Raw genomic sequence first — 21,328 nt, forward strand, 5'->3', positions numbered from 1 at the left:
TGAGTATTTATAAAGAGAACGGTTATTTATTATAAAACTTTCATAATTGCATTGCGATGGCACAAACACCTCTCAAGTTATTAAATGCCCGAACTGTAGGGAGTGATCCAAGGGGCAGCTGTAATACGCCGCCATGACAGTTTTAAAGTCTTAATAAGCAATACGCGCCATCTTAGTGTAAATTATGAATAAAAACGATTACGATATCCATATTTAATAGTCGAATGGGCTATATTTATCACAACAATCAAACTATTGCGGCAATTTTTTTTCAACATGTTGTTTGTAACCGTCATGACTCTTCGGTGTAGTTTCAAAATCGCGTAACGCATGTAAACAATATGGCGGATAGTCAATAATTTCTTACTGGACAATAGCGTCGACAACATTTCAACGTTATTCTCTGTGTTTATTAACAGGTATGAAACTTTAAAGAATATTCAAGTCAAGCCAAGTCAATTTTATTGGCAAATACATAAGTATATAGTCTAAACAACATGCATTATAGCAGCATAAGACATGAACTGGCGGTGTAAATTATTACTAAAATTTTTAAGTGTTGTCCCTAATAAGCCTGTAAACAATTGCTACTCAACATGGTGATTTAATGTATGGTATAACTGACATAACCAATTATAAATAATAATTATTTATTATCATAGAAATAGTTAAATAAACAACAAAAGTTGAAATAATAAAATATTTCTTTCCTATTTTGTTTGTTTATGTGGTTAGAACTGTTGACCATGCCTGGGGACCAGAAACTATATGGGCTTCAAGGCCCACAAAACAGCACCGTACTTATGGAGATCATAACCAAGCTGAAACAAGACCTCCAGCACAGCCGTTCAGAGAACAGCAAGCTTGTTGATCAGCTGAACTGTCTGATCTCCTTAGTTAGAAGGTAATATAATTTAGCCTCATAAATTGTGGGTAAACTTAAAGTGTCATCCCAGATTAGCCTGTGCAATCCGCACAGGTAAATCAGGGACAACACTTTCCCCCTTAACTGGATTTTTGCTAAGAAAATACTTTCTATACAATAAAAATATCATAAAAGCAAAAAGTGTTGTCCCTGATTAGACTGTGGAGACTGCACAGGCTTATCTGGGACAACACTTTACACACATGCATTAAACCCCCTTTTCACAGAACATGGTCCAATTATGTTTGTTATAATGATTTTTTTAATTCTATCTTTCTAAAACCACAGTTATTGGGATGGTGAACATACTCACCACACAAACTGTCAAAACTGTAGATATTAATTTAAAAGGAATGTAAAGAATCTTTTGTAAGTGTTTCAATTTAATAAGCAATCATGTTATCAGCGTTTTAGTTAAACTGCCTATCAGCGTAATATACGCATTAGAAATATCAAGATAGGCTAAATTTATCATTTCCTTGCGTACATTTAAGCAAGCCAATCTAGACTTACGCAAATTATGTAAATTCTCTGCGTACAACCTAAACAAAAAATATAAACAGCTGATTTTCTTTCGCCAAAATATGAGACTGGTTATCATAAAAGTAAGAGCTAATTTGTGCGCTGGATTGTAGAAATAGTTAGCCAGTCTGTATGTATACTCTGTATCATCTAGACGCATGGTAAATTAAGCATTGATTTTTTAACAAACAGTCAAGCACTTAAGTGTTTATTTACATGAAGAGGTCAGCATGGCTTCTTCGAAGCCAAAACAAATTACTTCTCAAAGTAAAATTGATTCATTTTATATGGCAAAAGTTGAATCAAGTAAAAACATTGTACTGCAAATACTGAATGATTGAATTTCCACTGTTTTCAAATAAAAAAAGACACGCTTAAACGCTAATAAAACAACTGTTGAAAGTTGGCAAAATTGTTTTCCTTGGCTCACGGGCCTATAAACCAAGGACAGTTTAAAAAAAACACTTTAAGAAACCTACTACTGTGAAGGAATACACATAGTTAATGGTTTATTGTGTTTAACATGATTAAAGTAGTGTGTCTGTACCCCGGCTATATTCTTGTTTTACTTTTAGCAAATTACGCTTCAAGCAAGACGAAATTTGACCATTTACCCCCATGCTGTGAAAAGTGGGGGTATTTACCCCCATGGGTCAACAATTATCTATAACGCTGATGTTATGTCTTCTGTTCATTAAAATAATAATTGTTGTGTGCTTTAATTTGTATGCCGCCAAAGGAGGGCATATAGTGATCGCACTGTCAGTCTGTCTGTCAGTCTGTCCGTCACACTTTGCGTTTAGGTTTCGAAAAATGCTCTTAACTTCTATGTTGCTTCAGATGTAACATTCATATTTGGTATGCATGTGTATAAAGACAAGGCCTTTCAATATGCACACAAATTTTAACACTTTTAACCTTGACCTTGAACTTATGGTCCGTGTTTAGGTATCGAAAAATGTGTTTAGGTTTCGAAAAATGCTTATAACTTCTATCAAAGCGTTTATCGGGGGCATATGTCATCCTATGGAGACAGCTCTTGTTCTTTTAAAAATGGCAGAGTTGTGGAACAACCAACAAAGTCTACTGAATAGTCCATTTGTTGAAGCAAATTGATGCCATTAATGTTATGTCTTTTAGAAACACATGGGCTCCCTCTGGCTCAAAAAATTCTGTAGCCAAATTTACCTTTTTATGTCATAATTCTTAATAGTTTGGATATTTCATGAGTGATAATGCAGAAAACCTTGTAGCCAAATGGAATTTTGTGTAGCCAAATTTCCTTATTTGTAGCCATTGGCTAATTTGGCGAATGGCAGAGTAAGCCCTGGTCAAACATATTGATAAATTTATGTCTTTACTAAATGGATGAAATTTATGACATCAGTTTTTGCACAGTATTCTTATATTTGTTCTTATTTTATTATTATTACACACAGTGCCTGGAGAGTCCGCACAGGGTTATCAGGGACAACACTTTCCACCTGAACTGGAGGTTTGCTAAGAAGAGACTTTCTTTTAAATAAAAATATAATAAAACCTGAAAGTGTCATCCCTGATTAGCCTGTACGGACTGCACAAGCTAATCTGGGACAAAACTTTACGCACATGAATTCTTATTCTATTATTATTATTATTATTATTATTATTATTATTGTTATTACACACAGGGCCTGGAGTGGGGAACAAGGGGCAATAATGCATCTAGCAAACATTGTGGGTAAGAAACACTCTGAGTTCTAATTCACCTAATGTAAGAGTACATTATAACAGTTAGGTCTGTGTTCCTTGTATTGTGTCACACTATTATGTTTTGGTTTTTGATATTTTAACATTAAACAACATATGAGTTTGCGCAATTTCGTATTTTGTGAATTTTATTATTTAACCCTTTTCCCCATAAGAAGCAAAGCAAAGTGAAAATGGCTCTGTCAACTCTGTCTCTTCAGGTTTTATGCTGTTTTCTGTTCATTAGTATCTAAGAGTATGAAATGAAGCCTTTTTAACTTCAGTTACTTGCAGTCTGTTAAGGTTTTATGCTGTTTGCTGCTCATCAGTATCTAAGGGTTGGAAATGAAGCCTTTTAAACTTGAATTTTGTTTTAAGAAAAGTATTTAATTAAATGTAACTATCTAAGGGACTACATATGCGTCACGATATGTATCTTAACTGGTAAAGGGTTAAATACGTATCTATGTGGTAAATGGGTTTAATACGTATCTAAGTGGTAAAGGGTTGAATACATATCTAAGTGGTAAAGGTGTAAATACCTATCTAAGTGGTAAAGGGTTTAATATGTATCTATGTGGTAAAGAATTAAATACGTATCAAAGTGGTAAAGGGTTAAATACATATCTAAATGGTAAAGGGTGAACAATTTGTGGAGTTGTGAGACAAGTGGAATGTGGGGGCATATATGTTGTATGGACAATTGTTTGTGTGTGTGTTTGCTTACTTGTGGTTGACCATATAAGCATACTTCATAATCTTAGTAAAGTTTTAATCTGAGTGATTTTGTAAAATTTACTTAAAACTTCATGGTAAGATCTTGCTTTTAAAGCCTTTGATTCAGTGAGGAATTCTATAAAGCCTTTTTCCAGGAAAGAATTAGTGCTTAGTGCCTTTGGAAAGATCTTTAGGTTGCAAGGCACACACTATTTTCAGAAAATAATGGTTCACTATATTCAGTACACCATAGGTTGCAAGGCACATGCTATTTTCAGTACACCAAGGTACTCTATATTCAGTACACCATCGAATGCAAGGTAGACACTATATTTGCTACACCAAGCCGGACACTATATCTAGTATACCAAAACAGACACTACATTCAGTACAATAGAGGTTGCAAGGCACACACTATTTTCAGTACAACAAGGTACACTATATTCAGTACACCAAAAAAGACGCTACATTCAGTACAATATAGGTTGCAAGGCAGACACAGAATTAAGTACACCAATGTCACCCATTTAAATCTATTTATAATAATGTGTATGAGTTTATTGTGGTGTGATAGCATTATGGTTAAATGTATATTTGATTATTTGTCATCTTTCCTGTGATTTGGAGTTCATCTCAACTCATTTAAGTGACATCAGCAAGTTGTAAATGATTTTAACCCTTTCCCACTTAGAATCAAAGAAAAAATGACTATGTGCAAACAGCATAAAGCCAGAACAGCCTGCGAGTTTGGAGTTTAAGACTTTAAACTTTAATCTAGTAAGCAAAGACTTGAATTAATTGTAACTTTCTAAGGGACTACAAATGTGTCAAATACGTATCTAAGTGGTAAAGGGTTAACAAGATGAACCAAATTCTGAACTTACTCATAGGCTGAAAAAGGCTAAGGTTTACTTTTGAAGTTTGTAACCTTTGTAGCTTTTGCAGGCCTTTCTATATTCAAATACAGTCTGAAATGGCAAGGAAAACATGAGTATTTCCACATAAATATTACGAATTTACATTTTCAGGTATGGAGCCCCCAACATTTGGTATAAATCCAGATATGAATAGAAACACTCCCATGCCAGATAAGGTCAGTTATTTAATCACCCAGGCATCTGTTGACTACAAAAGTCATAAAGTGATTGACCTGTCCGTTGTTTTTACATTCATCGGTCCGTCGGCACAGGGTGAACACTAATAGACATATTCCTTATAACATCAATAATTCTTCCAAGAATTCTATCAAACTTGCATGGATGGTATATGTTAACACTCTGAATACACCCACATCACTTGACCTCCTTTTGACCTTGACATTGACCTACTTTTGACCTTGACATTGACCTACTTTTGACCTTGACATTGACCTACTTTTGACCTTGACATTGACTTACTTTTGACCTTGACATTGACCTACTTTTGACCTTGACATTGACCTACTTTTGACCTTGACATTGACCTCATTTTGACCTTGACATTGACCTACTTTTGACCTTGACATTGACCTCCTTTTGACATTGACCTACTTTTGACCATGACATTGACCTCCTTTTGACCTTGACCTACTTTTGACCTTGACATTGACCTACTTTTGACCATGACATTGACCTCCTTTTGACCTTGACATTGATCTACTTTTGACCATGACATTGACCTCCTATTGACATTGACCTACTTTTGACATTGACATTGACCTCCTTTTGACCTTGACCTACTTTTGACCATGACATTGACCTACTTTTGACCATGACATTGACCTCCTTTTGACCTTGACATTGACCTCCTTTTGACCATGACATTGACCTACTTTTGACCATGACATTGACCTACTTTTGACCATGACATTGACCTACTTTTGACCTTGACATTGACCTACTTTTGGACTGAGCGTAAATCAGAAAGTCTGCATTCTTTTTTTTACCAAAACTTAAGTGTTTCGCCTAACTTCAATGCTGCAAAGCTTTTATACTTACATGGATGTTATCTTTGAATACTATCAACACAATCACATCACCTGACCTAATTTTCACCCTGATATTGACCCACATTTCTAGACTTTTTGGAATGTCTTATTTTTGGGTCAACACAAGATGGCATGTTTCGTCCAATATAAATGATGCTTCTTTCAAAGTTTTTATTTTTGCATGCATGATGTCTTAGAACACTATCAACATACTCTCACCTACTGGCTTCATTTTGACCTTGACCTACTTTTAGACTTAGAGACTAACTAAGAAGGTCTAAATCCTTGGTTTTCTCCAATGATGTGTTTCGTCTACAATCAAGAATGTTTCCTTGAAAGCTTTGATACTTGCCTGGACATTATCTGTGAACAATGTCAACACACTGACATCACCTGACCTCATTTTGGACTAGGCTTACTGATATGGGCCAATGAATCAAAACTGACAACTTTCACTGGGGGCATCAGCATTTATTGAATGCAGCATCTAGTTTACTATTTGAAGATAATGTGGCAGGGAGAATTTGGAATAAAAAGGATTTTTTTTGATATGCATGATTTTTTTTTATTGTTCTTCATTCTAAAATATTTAATGGTTTGCAGCAAAATGCTAGATTTAATTATTCTCAAATGTTTTTGATTGGTATTTATGTATGCTGATGTTTTCATTTGTTTATTTTGTATGATGCGCTGTTTTAGAGCAGGGCAGTGCTGAATTGGGAACGGCTTTCAGTAAAACTACTTGAGAAGGACTATAAGACGATTCAAGAAGATATCAGGATGAGACAAGAGTTACATATCCAAGTAAGCCACAAAAGAGGATATAAATACTAGGGATACAAGAGGTTACAAAAATCATTAACCGGTCAACCATTTGCTGTAACCAGTTAAACTAACCGGTTAACCGAAACATCTTAAGTAGTTAAAATGTTCAAGTATACATAAACAATGTCATATCACTTGTACCTGTACTCTCTATGTAAACGAAAGTAATTTGAGATCCCTTGCGTTGATAACATGTCCGTTTCTTAATAAAATGTATTGTAACATTTATTTTAATAATTTTGTAAATGTTTGCTATATATTGTATTTATTTTTCCTGTGTAAAAGAATATGAGTAAAAAATCACACATTGTTCATTTTCGCGTGCCATAAGCTTATTTTTGGTTTGGTGGCTTATATTACGTTCGCGTCGTATTGCTCATGAATGGTGTGTTTCTTGGATAATTCTGTCTTAATTTTATTATTTATGATTATTTATTATATTAGTTTAATGATTTGCTTTCTTAAATAAACTTGCCTCAGACGGTAGTGGTGGCATCGTGGATGACATAAATTACTAACAATGATTTTAATTTCTGATAGAACAAATAAGATGGTAACTCGAGAAGATTTTAACTACAAATGCATTTTTTTGATAAAACTGTTACTTATAAATACTTCATTTTCGCTGGCAATCAGTGTTGGATATTGGCTAATGAAACATCAAAATAAGCCATCCAATGTCTCAACTGAATTTTATCGCGAGTTCGATAAACGTGTCATTTGCGTCTTTGCTAATAGCCCTCACTCCTCGCAGTTTGCTAGTAAAATTTGGCGAGTTAAACAAATCAGAAGGTGCCAATTATCAAAACAAATCCCCTTTTGGTAACAACCAAGGTACTGATTTATTGCTTTATTGCCTTGTTTGTTGAAACGTTATTTACTACAGTCAATGGTGTTGCATGTTGTTCCTACAAGTCACCAGCGCAAATTGGCAGTATGTCGCGCGCAAAACGTAAAATCGTAGGAATTGTATTATGAAAAGGAGAAAAAAAAAGCCAAGAAAAAAGCATACTAAAATTATTTTTTCATGTTAACCTTTTCCCAAAAATGTAACCAGTTAACTGGTTGTTTCGGTACCGATTAACCTCTTGCATCCCTAATAAATACTGATTTTACTCTGGATATTGACCGAAAAATGTTAGTGTGATAATTAATAAGCATTTGAGTTTGTTTGGGCTTTCCAAGATTTGAACTAGAGTTGAAAATAGCTCAAATAATAAGCACATCTCCACAAAAATGTGTAGAATATATTTTTTAGCTGATGCTGTATTAATGTGAATTTCCTTGGTAAAGTAAGAAAGTAAATATAACTTTCTGTTAATTGGTAGTTTTTATTCAAAGGTGGACAATCCTAGCTTCTTTAGTTTGAGCAGAAAGTGTCATCACTAATAAACAGGAGCGCAGGTTTATCTGTATAAACACTATAAGCACAGGCTAATTTGTAACAACATTATACACACATGGATTGAGCAGATTGTTTTCAGAACTGGTCTCAAATATTTTAAGAGAAATCCTGACATAAAACATTCCTTGTTAAGTCAAATCTTAGTGCCTGATTGAACTGTTATTACAGATGAGGTCGCCATGGTATAATGAATGTGGTGTCCGTTTAGCGTTCGGGGGGTAAAGGGTTTGATCCCCACTTTAGGAGTGTTTCTTAGATCTCCCACATAGACACCAAGTACTGTGTCTAGTCCCAGGATTTGGACTCAGGAGCGTTTCTTAGATCTCCCACATAGACACCAAGTATTGGTTCTAGTTCCAGGATTCGGACTTAGGAGTGTTTCTTAGATCTCCCACATAGACACCAATTACTGGTTTTAGTCCCAGGATTCGGACTCAGGAGTGTTTCTTAGATCTCCCACATAGCCACCAAGTATTGGTTCTAGCCCCAGGATTCGGACTCAGGAGTGTTTCTTAGATCTCCCACATAGACACCAAGTACTGGTTCTAGTCCCAGGATTCGGACTCAGGAGCGTTTCTTAGATCTCCCACATAGACACCAAGTACTGGTTCTAGTCCCAGGATTAGGACTCAGGAGTGTTTCTTAGATCTCCCACATAGACACCAATTACTGGTTTTAGTCCCAGGATTCGGACTCAGGAGTGTTTCTTAGATCTCCCACATAGACACCAAGTACTGGTTCTAGTCCCAGGATTAGGACTCAGGAGTGTTTCTTAGATCTCCCACATAGACACCAAGTACTGGTTCTAGTCCTAGGATTCGGACTCAGGAGCGTTTCTTAGATCTCCCACATAGACACCAAGTACTGGTTCTAGTCCCAGGATTAGGACTCAGGAGTGTTTCTTAGATCTCCCACATAGACACCAAGTACTGGTTCTAGTTCCAGGATTCAGACTTAGGAGTGTTTCTTAGATCTCCCACATAGACACCAAGTACTGGTTCTAGTCCCGGGATTCGGACTCAGGAGTGTTTCTTAGATCTCCCACATAGACACCAAGTACTGGTTCTAGTCCCAGGATTAGGACTCAGGAGTGTTTCTTAGATCTCCCACATAGACACCAAGTACTGGTTCTAGTCCCAGGATTAGGACTCAGGAGTGTTTCTTAGATCTCCCACATAGACACCAAGTACTGGTTCTAGTTCCAGGATTCGGACTTAGGAGTGTTTCTTAGATCTCCCACATAGACACAAAGTACTGGTTCTAGTCCCAGGATTCGGACTCAGGAGTGTTTCTTAGATCTCCCACATAGACACCAAGTATTGGTTCTAGTTCCAGGATTCGGACTTAGGAGTGTTTCTTAGATCTCCCACATAGACACCAAGTACTGGTTCTAGTCCCAGGATTCGGACTCATGAGTGTTTCTTAGATCTCCCACATAGACACCAAGTATTGGTTCTAGTTCCAGGATTTGGACTTAGGAGTGTTTCTTAGATCTCCCACATAGACACCAAGTACTGGTTCTAGTCCTAGGATTCGGACTCAGGAGTGTTTCTTAGATCTCCCACATAGACACCAAGGACTGGTTCTAGTCCCAGGATTCAGACTCAGGAGTGTTTCTTAGATCTCCCACATAGACACCAAGTATTGGTTCTAGTTCCAGGATTCCGACTCAGGAGTGTTTCTTAGATCTCCCACATAGACACCAAGTACTGGTTCTAGTCCCAGGATTAGGACTCAGGAGTGTTTCTTAGATCTCCCACATAGACACCAAGTATTGGTTCTAGTCCCAGGATTCGGACTCAGGAGTGTTTCAAATAAGCCTTTGGCTTTCTATTCAAGCGAGCTCAAATAAATAGGTTAAAACTAACTGATGTTACAGAATCGGGAGCAGTACATGAATGAAGTGCTGGAGGACCACCAGCAAGAGATGGGCAAGTTCAACCTTCGTAAGAAGAGTGCCACTAACATAGAGGAAGTGGACAAGCAGTTTCTGAGATGTTACAGTGCCAAGGTGAGACTTGGTCTAGTTTCTACAAAATTATAAATCCACAAAGCTAGGTAGCCTAGGCCTGTGTCCACAAAGCTAGGCCCATATACATAAATCTTGGGCCTGTATTCAAAAAGCTAGGTCCATATCCATAAAGCTTGAGCCTGTATCCACAAAGCTAGGTCCATATCCATAAAGCTTGGGCCTGTATCCATAAAGCTTGGGCCCATATCTACAATGCAAGGAACCATATCCACAATGATTAAGCAAATAACCATAAAGCTAGGGCCCAACTTCACAATTCTTAATAATAAAATATAATGATTTTTGTTTTCAAATATTGATCTTTTGGGCATTTCAATAATATTTACGGTCTACCATTCCCAGAGCAAGTCAGAGCGCCGGGTACAGTCCGCGAAATCCCGCCCCCGTAGTGGGTTCAAAGGTCACCAGTCAAAGGTTGCAGATATGGCAGATCGCGCAGGGGTACGCGTGGAAGACATCTTGGGTCAACAACAACAACAACAAACTGGCATGTTTGCGGAAGGGACGGAGGTGGGTGTTTAAACTTTTGCATACAGCTTTGCTAAGCACTAATGGCATGAAAATTAGCCATCCAAAAATATTTGGCTGTATACAGATAATATTTTGGAGCCATTGTTTATTATGAACATCTTTATGACAAAACCATTAAACCAGTTGAATAAGACACACAGTGTTTATTTCATTTGTTCAAAGCAAAATAATAAAAAAATTCATAGAAATTTCAGTTCAATTTGTGTTTATAAACCTTGTACATTAGAACTTGTGTCAATTAAAGGTTTACAAAATTGTATTTTACAGACAGGAGCTTTTATAGCAGAATGCTGACAAACTTTAAACAGATAAAAACATATGAATCTTGTTCTGGGGGAGAATGCACTAAATGCATGTATTAAAAGAGTCATCCGCGAATAGCATGTGCAGACTGCACAGGTAAATGTGGAACAAAACTTTCTACCTTTATAAAATGTTTATAAGGTAAGAGGAGACTTCCTTTTAAAAGTCTATAAAAGCAGAAAGTGTTGTTCCTGTTAAGCCTGTGCCAACTGCACAGGCTAATCTGGGACTGCACTTTAGGCATATGCATGAAGCCTAATATTCCAGGAGACTCACATGAGCCATTATATATGCTTTCCCTCTCAGCCCTCATATTTAACATCTTATAATTCCCTTTTCGCAGGTCTTTCAAAGTTTGCACAAAATGAATGGACCAGAAAAACTGCTGTACAGACGAAAAGAGAGTTTTGCTGACCCAAACAGATACAAACAAGTAAGAAATACAAATACATAATGTAAGCAAGATGCTGGAAGTAATGTTTCAAGCAAACTTTCACTGCGTGTTAAGCTGTTACAAAGAAATTCATATTTGACTATATTTATGCTTGAATTATTTGAAAGGTGTCATGTTAAAAGCCATGCAACTGTTTGTTAGTTTGTCCATCTGTTATCCGTCTTAGTCCTCCAACAAAAAAGTTTTTAATGAAGTGAATTTACTTGAAACTTATAAGACTTGATTACTATAGATGTTACCTTCAGAGGAAGCAACTCCCAGATCTCTTGTGTGTTAGTAAAACCCCTTTGTAACGTAGACATTAGTTAAAGGTTTTCAAAAGCAACCCAGATGAGTGATGAAATCAATTTAAAACTTCATTGAAATTCGCTTTAATTTACTTGGATAGATGGATTGTGGTGCCACTGTAATCCATTAGATGGATTGTGGTGCCACTGTAATCCATTAGATGGATTGTGGTGCCACTGTAACCCATTAGATGGATTGTGGTGCCACTGTAACCCATTAGATGGATTGTGGTGCCACTGTAACCCATTAGATGGATTGTGGTGCCACTTTAACCCATTTTAAAAAGAACCTTCTGAGGCATCTGACCCCTGACAATTCCTCTCTGTCTATTTAACCGCCCCTCTATGTCATATTCAAAACCTGAATGTCATAATTATTTTTATCCTTATCAGACCCCTTATCATATTCATATTCTTTTTTAGAGAAATCTGTTTGACCTAGTTATGATGATAAGCCCAGTTTAAAGTACAAAAATTGACTGCCCTCTCTTAATCTGCCCAAATTAAAACAAACTGATATGGATTAGTAAGCTGTAGTATGTCATATTCAGCCTCTATTTTAGTGACCAGATGTCATATTCAGACCCTTTTCAGGAATCAATTTTACCTGGATGTAATATTCAGCCCCATTTCAGAGTTGCCTGTTTGACCTGGATCTCATATTCAGTCCCTATTTAGTTTTTAACCAGGTTTTTATTAACCAGGTTTTCCGAAGGAAAAAACTGGTTATTAGATTGGCGAATGCGGGCGGGCTGGCTGGCTGGCGGGCGGGCGGAACAAGCTTGTCCGGGCCATAACTATGTCGTTCATTGTCAGATTTTAAAATCATTTGGCACATTTGTTCACCATCATTGGACGGTGTGTCGCACAAAATAATAACGTCGATATCTCCAAGGTCAAGGTCACACTTTGAGTTCAAAGGTCAAAAATGGCCATAAATGAGCTTGTCCTGGCCATAACTATGTCATTCATTGTGAGATTTTAAAATCATTTGGCACATTTGTTCACCATCATGGGACGGTGTGTTGCACGAAAGAATCACATCAATATCTCCAATGTCAAGGTTGCCACGACTAAAAATAGATTTAAAAAAAAAAAAAACTTACAAAGGGGGTTAATTTTGTTTGTTCATTTCAAAAGTTCAGTTTGAGTTTTCTCCCTTTATCAGATTTTTTTTCACAATGAAAACCTGGTTTTGTGACAATTTTGTCCCTTGTTACCTATTTATTTAAGCTTGACTTCATCGAAAGCCTTTACTGATTGAAACGCTCTCAAGTCCGTTTCCTGGGCCTAGAACCAGTACTTGGTGTCTTCAAAAAATTTAATTCCGGGAGATCTAAAGAACCCTCTTACAGTGGAGATGGAACCTGTGACCTTTCGGTCGCTGGGCTGACACCATATCCATTACACCACGGTGACCTTAGTCCCTATTTCAGAGAAACCCACTTGGCCCTGATGTCAAAGTCAGTCCCTCTTTTAGTGAACTAGTTTTAATTTGATGTCAAATTTAGCCACTGATTTTCAGTAAACCAGTTTTAACAGGAATTTCATAATTAGCCATTATTTAAGTGAACCACTTTTAACCTTATGTCATTTTCTGCCCGTAAGTCAGAGTAACCTGTTTGAGGAAGGATGTCATATTCAGCCCCATTTTAGAGTAACCTGTTTGACCCAGACGTCATATTCAGACCCTACTTCAGAGTAACCTGTTTGACCCAGATGTCATATTCAGACCCTATTTCAGAGTAACCTGTTTGACCCAGATGTCATATTCAGACCCTATTTCAGAGTAACCTGTTTGACCTGGATGTCATATTCAGACCCTATTTCAGAGTAACCTGTTTGACCCAGATGTCATATTCAGACCCTATTTCAGAGTAACCTGTTTGACCCAGATGTCATATTCAGCCCCTATTTCAGAGTAACCTGTTTGACCCAGATGTCATATTCAGACCCTATTTCAGAGTAACCTGTTTGACCCAGATGTCATATTCAGCCCCTATTTCAGAGTAACCTGTTTGACCCCGATGTCATATTCAGCCCCTATTTCAGAGTAATCTGTTTGACCTGGATGTCATATTCAGCCCCTATTTCAGAGTAACCAGTTTGACCCAGATGTTAAATCCAACCCCTATTTTAGAGTAACCTGTTTGACCTGGATGTCATAATCAGCCCCTATTTCAGAGTAACCTGTTTGACCCGGATGTCATATTCAGCCCTGATATGATGGGGACTAAAGGGAGACCATCCAGCGCCTCAAGTGTGGGATCTAAGGTTCGGCCTACCTCGGCATGTAAGTTGAAACTAAAAATAAAATTGTTCCCTTTTCTTCATATATTTCTTTAAATAGGCATCATTATAATTCAATTCTTTCACATATATGTGGGAAATGTGGTCTGGTGGTAGCATGCTTTCTGCATTGGTTTTGGCGTCAATAGCTCACGGGTTAAAATCTAGCCTGGAGTTTCACCGGAGGGGACTTATGGTTTGTGCTCTGTGCGTCTGTGAGTCAGTCTGTCATTCTGTAACACTTTTCTGGATTCTGTGATAAATTTAAAAGTTCTTCATATTTTTTCATGAAACTTGAAACATGCATAGATGGCAATATGTACATAATGAATGTCATTTCATTTGGTTCCTACGTCAAAAAGTCTGGTTGCTATGGCAACAAATATAAAAAAACAAGCAATGTGTTTGTGAAACACTATGTCCCCATATATATGACCTTTGACCTTGAAGGATGACCTTGACCTTTCACCACTCAAAATGTGCAGCTCCATGAGATACACATGCATGCCAAATATCAAGTTGCTATCTTCAATATTGCAAAAGTGTACATTAAATGAGCGATTTTGACCCATATATTTGACCTTGAAGGATGACCTTGACCTTTCACCTCTAAAATGTGCAGCTCCATGAGATACACATGCATGCCAAATATGATGTTGCTATCTTCAATATTGCAAAAGTTATGGCAAATGTTAAAGTTGGGGCAAACAAACAAACCAACAAACAAACCAACAGACAGGGCAAAAACAATATGTAGTGGTGGGGGACATAAAAATTATAAAAATTCTGACAATGGTGGAGCTGGTAGGGGACATATATTGCTTGGCAATAGTCTTGTTTATTCCCCTTCACCACTGGATGGATCTAGCTCAAAACTTTCAGAGTTAAATGACATAAATGTGTAGATGATTTAAAAAAAAAGAATATAGCTTTGACCTGTTTTGGCAGAATTTTAGCAAATTGGCCTGTTTTTTCCACTACAAAATATAAAGCTAGCATTTGAACTCCTCTTTGACTACATTTAGGATCTCACTTAAACGTTCACATTTGAACAACCTTACATGATTGTAAAGAAAGGAATTTCGGCTGCAACAAGTTTTGGCAAAATTATGTCCCCTTCTCTTATTTTACATCTATAGAATGTATCGTCCAACAATTTTGTGTTTTCAACTCAGCTTTAATGACTGGTTAGATCTTGCACATACTTTCCAAATTTATTGATCTCAATGTGTGTATGATTGTAAGGGGAAGGAATTTTGACTTCTACCAGTTTTGGCTGAATTATAGCCCTTTGTTTTTTTTGTTCACTATAGAAAATATATTGGATTTGTCTGTGCCTAAACATGTGTTGTAGAGGCATCTGTGTCTGTGACACATTTCTAGTTCAAGAAATCTTAACCAAGTTTTATTGATATTTACATGTATAAATTAAAATTAATTTAACCCTTTGCCCAATAGGAAGCAAAGTGCAAATGGCTTTTGCAAGCAGCATTAAACCAGAACAGCCTGCAAGTTACTCGCAGTCTGTTCAGGTTTTATGTGATGCTGTTTGCTGCTCATCAGTATCTAAGCGTTAGGAATGAAGCCTTTAAAACTTAAGTCTAATAAGGAAAGTCTTTAATTAAATTTAACTTTCTAATTGACCACACATGCATCAAAATACGTATCTAAGTGGTTAAGGGTTACACAGAATACATACATTGTGTTGCCATACCTTTAAGCCCTGTGTCAGGTTATAAAACAATTGTTATCTTGTAATAACGACAATTATGTGAAATATTTTGTTGCACAATTGTCTTATGGTGTTTTTTTTATTTCTCCAGTTTTGATAACAGAGGGGAAACCCGAGAGGCCCTTAAAGTATGAAACAACTCGTCCTGTTTCTGGCAAATCACGCCCTGCGAGCGGAAAACTTGGAGGGGCAGGAAAAAATCGTATAAAATCTGCATCTCTGAACCGAACAGCCCCAGCAACATTTGTAAAGAAAAACCTTCACAGCAAGTCAGCCAATCAGCAAGCAGACGACAATTCCTTCTTAGCAGAGGCAGATGTCAATCAAAATGGAAATCAGAACTCTGAGAGGTCTGGAGTAACCTCCCCTGATAATGATCAGGGTGAAGCGTCTCAGTACACTGATCAGGCTGGCAGGCATTCCGACGACTCTGATGAGAACGTGGTTGAAAACAAGCCTCCAATGGCAGTGAAAGTCAAGAAAGGTCATGACATGGACAAATTTGTAAACGAGCTGAAGATGATGGCAGAAATGGAGAATGATTTTAAGAAGTCAGTAATTCAGTTTCAGAAGAAATTAGGCCTGGAAACTGGTGGCTTTGTTTACTCTTGATTTTGAGTAACATACTTGTGTTGTTGTTTTTTAAATACTAATGAATTGTTACTACTGGATGTTTATTGCTGTTAAAAGAATGAGCATGATTTTTATGCTCTGGTGCACCACTTTATAGAAAACAGCATCTTGTCACAAAAATATTTCAAGGGTGGAATATAAAATGATACCCCCCCCCCCTTTTCTAATTGTTAATCAAAATTCTTCAATTTAAAATAAATTTAAAACAGTTAACAATATTCATTCAATGTTGTTATGATCTTATTATATTATAATTAGAATTAATGAAACTGTTATAGGCCTTTGTTTTGGATATGTCATGGTATAGTACTATTTTTAGTTAAAACATATTTCATTTCACAAACAAACATTGTATACATTTGCATAGTATACAAGTATTCGGTAACAACTGATTCACATTGCTCCAAAAAAGAATTCGAACGAAAGATCAAGATCTTACAGCGTTCTTCTTCATTAAAGTACTATTTTTAATAGAGTAATTGTTTAGTATAAAGTCTTACACCAAACAATTTGGCTTATTTTCATACAATCCTTTCAAATTGTGAATTTATGCAGTATTACCTTATTACTATTGTACCACATTTTGTAAATCAATGTTTTCTATAGTCATAATCATACATGCCATACGTCCCGGATTGTCCGGGACAGTCCCGGAAATGAAGAACTTGTCCCGCTGTCCCGGAAATCTGTCAAATGTCCCGGAATTTACAAAATCTATATGTACATGCACCTTATCTTAGGCTTAACTGAACCTCGAATCTGTGTATATCTGCAGCGTCTCCATGACAATGCCTACCCGAATAGGCAGACTGCGCTACGTTTCAAAATCGATCAATTAACAGGGGTCCTGTTATCATATCGATTGTCTAACGTTCGTGGTCAAACCGAAAAGGCGGCATTGTTTAATGTGGTTGTTAATTGACTTTAGTCTACTACGTCATTATTTCCCGCTGTGTAAGGGCAAAGGATAGTTGTTCACACATCTGAAGTCCAACATCGCTGAGCAAAAAATTAAAAGCAGTTTATGTTCGCACGTTTAACCGACAAAGAAGTTGAGTAAAAAGTAAGCATATAAAAAAGTCATCCTCACTAGGTTTTAATCAAATGTCTTTATAACAATAACGCAGTGACGTCACCATCTATGTTTAGAACGCTTACACTGAAAACACGTGGCTTGTATCTAGTAACGGAAGTATTAATGTTTAATTTGACGTTAATAGATCAAGTGTATTTCGGATAGGCTTTCGAACTTCTGCAATTAATGATGCGAAACAAAAAAAACGCACCAACAATGCATATGTCTATAAATATCGCTACATTTTATACATGTCCCGGAAAATCGGAAAAGGTCCCGGAAAATTTAACTCAATGTCCCGGAATTGGTCTGAAAAATTATGGCATGTATGGTCATAATAATAATAGCAAGAAATGCAACAATAATTATTTGAAGGCATAGTGCAAAACTGATGCCAAGTCTATCTGCATTACCAATTGCATGGCTTTTTATTACTGAACCTATTTATATAAATTAGATATTTGTTGTGCTTTTTAGTGCTGTAAGTGATCTGAAATTGTGATTTGTTGCTAGATGACTTTTCAAAATAGAAATTTGCTATTTATTGTCTGAATAATTTAGTAAGTGATTTTTATGCCCCCAGTCTATACTGGGGGACATATTGTTTTTGCTCTGTCTGTTGGTTTGCATCAAACTTTAACATTGGCCATAACTTTTGCAATATTGAAGATAGCAACTTGATATTTGGCATGCATGCGTATCTCATGGAGCTGCACATTTTGAGTGGTGAAAGGTCAAGGTCATTCTTAAAGGTCAAATTTAAAATATATGAGGGGACATAGTGTTTCATGAACACATCTTGTTTGTCAACATGTGGTCAAATTTACATGCTATATATTGTATATGACACATAGTGAAAAAGACTTATAATTCACTAGTGAATGTACCAGTACTGGATTCAACCAACAAGAAAAAATGTATTTTTATGCTATAAATGTAAATGTTTTGAATGAAACATATATAATGGGTTCATAAAAGTAAAGATATAATATTTTATTGAATATTGCATTTAATCATATATTACAATGTTCATGTATCACGATAAAACATACGCACAACTTGATACTATTATGCCTTCAAGTTTGAATGGTATAAGTTGAAACTTGTAGGAGAACACCAGCGGACAACTTTCTGTCAACAGACAGACAGACACACAGACTGAAAGGCAGGCAGGAAGACAGTCCGACAGACAGATAGATGCCCATGGTGATTCCAGTATACCCCCCCCCCAATACTTGTTAAGGAGGGAGGGAGGTTTAACTTGTCCATTTATCTTAAAGTACCAGGACCCCCATACTGTGATGGTCTTGCTATGAACACTTAGCCAAGAAGGTTTTGCTATGCACATTTCGCCAAAGAGGTCTTGCTATACAAACTTGGCCAAGGAGGTCTCACTATGCACATTTGGCCAAGGAGGTCTTGCTATGCACACTTGACGAGGAGATCTTGCTATGCACATCTGGCCAAGGTCACACTATGCACATTTGGCCAAGGAGGTCTTGCTATGCACACTTGACGAGGAGATCTTGCTATGCACATTTGGCCAAGGTCTCACTATGCACATTTGGCCAAGAAGGTCTTGCTATGCACACTTGACGAGGAGATCTCGCCATGCACATTTGGCCAAGGGGAGGTCTCACTATACACATTTGGCCAAGGTCTTGCTATGCACACTTGGCCAAGGAGGTCTCACTATGCACATTTGGCCAAGGAGGTTTCGCAATGCACTCTTGGCCAAGGAGGTCTCGCTATGCACACTTGACCAAGGAGGTCTCACTATGCACATTTGGCCAAGGAGGTCTTGCAATGCACTCTTGGCGAAGGAGGTCTCGCTATGCACACTTGGCCAAGGAGGTCTCACTATGCACACTTGGCCATGAAGGTCTTGATTTTTTATGCATGTTTTTAATGCTATTGCAATCTTTCCTCACTAGTGTCAAGTTACATTTTGGAGTCCTCGACTCTTTTACCATAGAAACTTTGGGAAAATTACAATTTTTTACAATAAAATTTTATATTTGACTGAACCATTCATGGTTCAATTTTCCAAATTGATGCAGAAAATTAAAACTATTTTTAACAAAATAAGTTCGCTTACTTGTAAGTAGAGACTGTGATTAACTTGATAATTAAATATTTCTTGCTAATGAGAAATTCCTTTACTACGATACTAAAAATTAATATTTGGGAGTTTGTAAGAAAAGTATTAACAATTATATTAGTATATTAAGAATCATAAATCCACTTCTGGCATATAGTCATTTAGTGGAAACAACTTTATGTAAGTCGATATGTATGTATGTCCAAACCCTAAGGCTTTGCAAGACATTTTTTAGTTAACTTGACCCTATTTGATCAGGGCTTTAACCATCAAACGCTTACTATCTGGAGGTTTTCATCTTAATGTTTCACCACTGCAAAAGTCCTCACATCTTTGAGTGTTTATTACTTTTTAATATTTTATTTATTGCCAAATGTCAAGTGTTTCAGCAGTCTATTGTGCAATTGTCCATCTGTTTAATTTTGCTTGCAACTCGTGTCTTACCCAATTTATTCTGTTCAAATAAAAACAATATATATATTTTTTTTATTTAATTCCGAGTTACTTTTCATGTATTAATATATTTTAGTGCGTTTTTTTAATTTAAAATAACAGCCAAGTTATTTCTAGAAAATATTGAGCATATTATATTCATTAAATTAACTCATTTTGTGCTACTGTTGAAGAAACTGTTTTGCTTCACTTTTAAAGATATATGCAGTTTATTTATTAGAAATACGTATAATTGTATATCTTGTTAATATTAAATGCTTCAAAGCAGAAATGTTCTGTGTTTATATTTGAACTGCTTACTGTATAGCCGCTGTTTTGCATTTCAAGTTCTGATACCCCAATAAGAGTCTTCCTCTGATAAAAATGAGGTTTAAGGCATGTGCATAAAGTGTTGTCCAAGCAAGATAAGCCTGTACAGTTCACACAGGCTGATCAGGGACAACACTTTCCACTTGTTTGGTAGTATCCATTTATAGGAAGTACCTTCGTACCTAAAATCAAGTATAGGCGGATATTGTCGTCCGCACAGGCTAATCTAGACTGACACTTAACGCACATGCACTAAGCCCAATTTCCCCACAGCAAGGCTCATTTGAACATAAACCTGGGGTAGTATTCCAGAAACATCTTAAGTTAAATTTTATTCTTATCCTTAAATTGGGAATCTTCTTAAGTGTTTCATTTTACATTGCAATAGATTGGCATCAAGTTATCCATTTAAATAACACCATTATGCCAATTTTATTTCAGGAATATAAAAAAAACACGTGTTTCCTCATTTAGTAAAGAAATGCAAAACATTGTAATTTTGAACTTAAGTGAAATTATGTAAGATCTGACTTAAGATGTTTCTGGAATACCACCCAAGATCCTTACCACATTAGTTGTATTAACCCTTTACCACTCAGAAACACACTTTGATGCATTTGAAGTCCTTAAGAAAATCAAATTAAATTTAAGTCCTCTTAATACTTTTTAAGTTTGAAAGGCTTCATTTCAAACCTTTAGATAATGATGCGAAGAAAACAGCATTAAACCTGAACAGACTGTGAGTTTCTGGCAGGCTGTTCTGGTGTTATGCTGTTTGCACATAGCCATTTTCACTTTGCTTCTTGTTCTGGTGTTATGCTGTTTGCACATAGCCATTTTCACTTTGCTTCTTGTTCTGGTGTTATGCTGTTTGCACATAGCCATTTTCACTTCGCTTCTTGTTCTGGTTTTATGCTGTTTGCACATAGCCATTTTCAATTTGCTTCTAAATGGGAAAGGGTTAAGTGAGGAACAATTTCTAAGCAACAACAGAGATTTATATTTATACTGTAATATTCATCTTCAATAGCTCTTAGCTAA

The 21,328-nt window shown here is 36.5% G+C and overlaps 1 protein-coding gene across 1 annotated transcript; it reads left to right on the forward strand.

Moving 5' to 3' along the window:
* The first annotated feature begins 325 nt into the window (after positions 1–325).
* Positions 326–17,696, forward strand: LOC127870930 (uncharacterized). The gene is made up of 10 exons (XM_052413516.1): positions 326–419; positions 736–904; positions 3,118–3,167; positions 4,921–4,985; positions 6,558–6,662; positions 9,968–10,099; positions 10,463–10,630; positions 11,298–11,387; positions 13,880–13,988; positions 15,808–17,696. The coding sequence occupies exons 2-10, from the start codon at positions 747–749 to the stop codon at positions 16,326–16,328; spliced, it is 1,398 nt and encodes a 465-aa protein (XP_052269476.1). The 5' UTR covers positions 326–419; positions 736–746; the 3' UTR covers positions 16,329–17,696.
* The last annotated feature ends 3,632 nt before the right edge of the window (positions 17,697–21,328 follow it).

This window comes from Dreissena polymorpha, chromosome 3 (assembly GCF_020536995.1).
Source record: "Dreissena polymorpha isolate Duluth1 chromosome 3, UMN_Dpol_1.0, whole genome shotgun sequence".
Lineage (NCBI taxonomy): Eukaryota > Metazoa > Mollusca > Bivalvia > Myida > Dreissenidae > Dreissena > Dreissena polymorpha.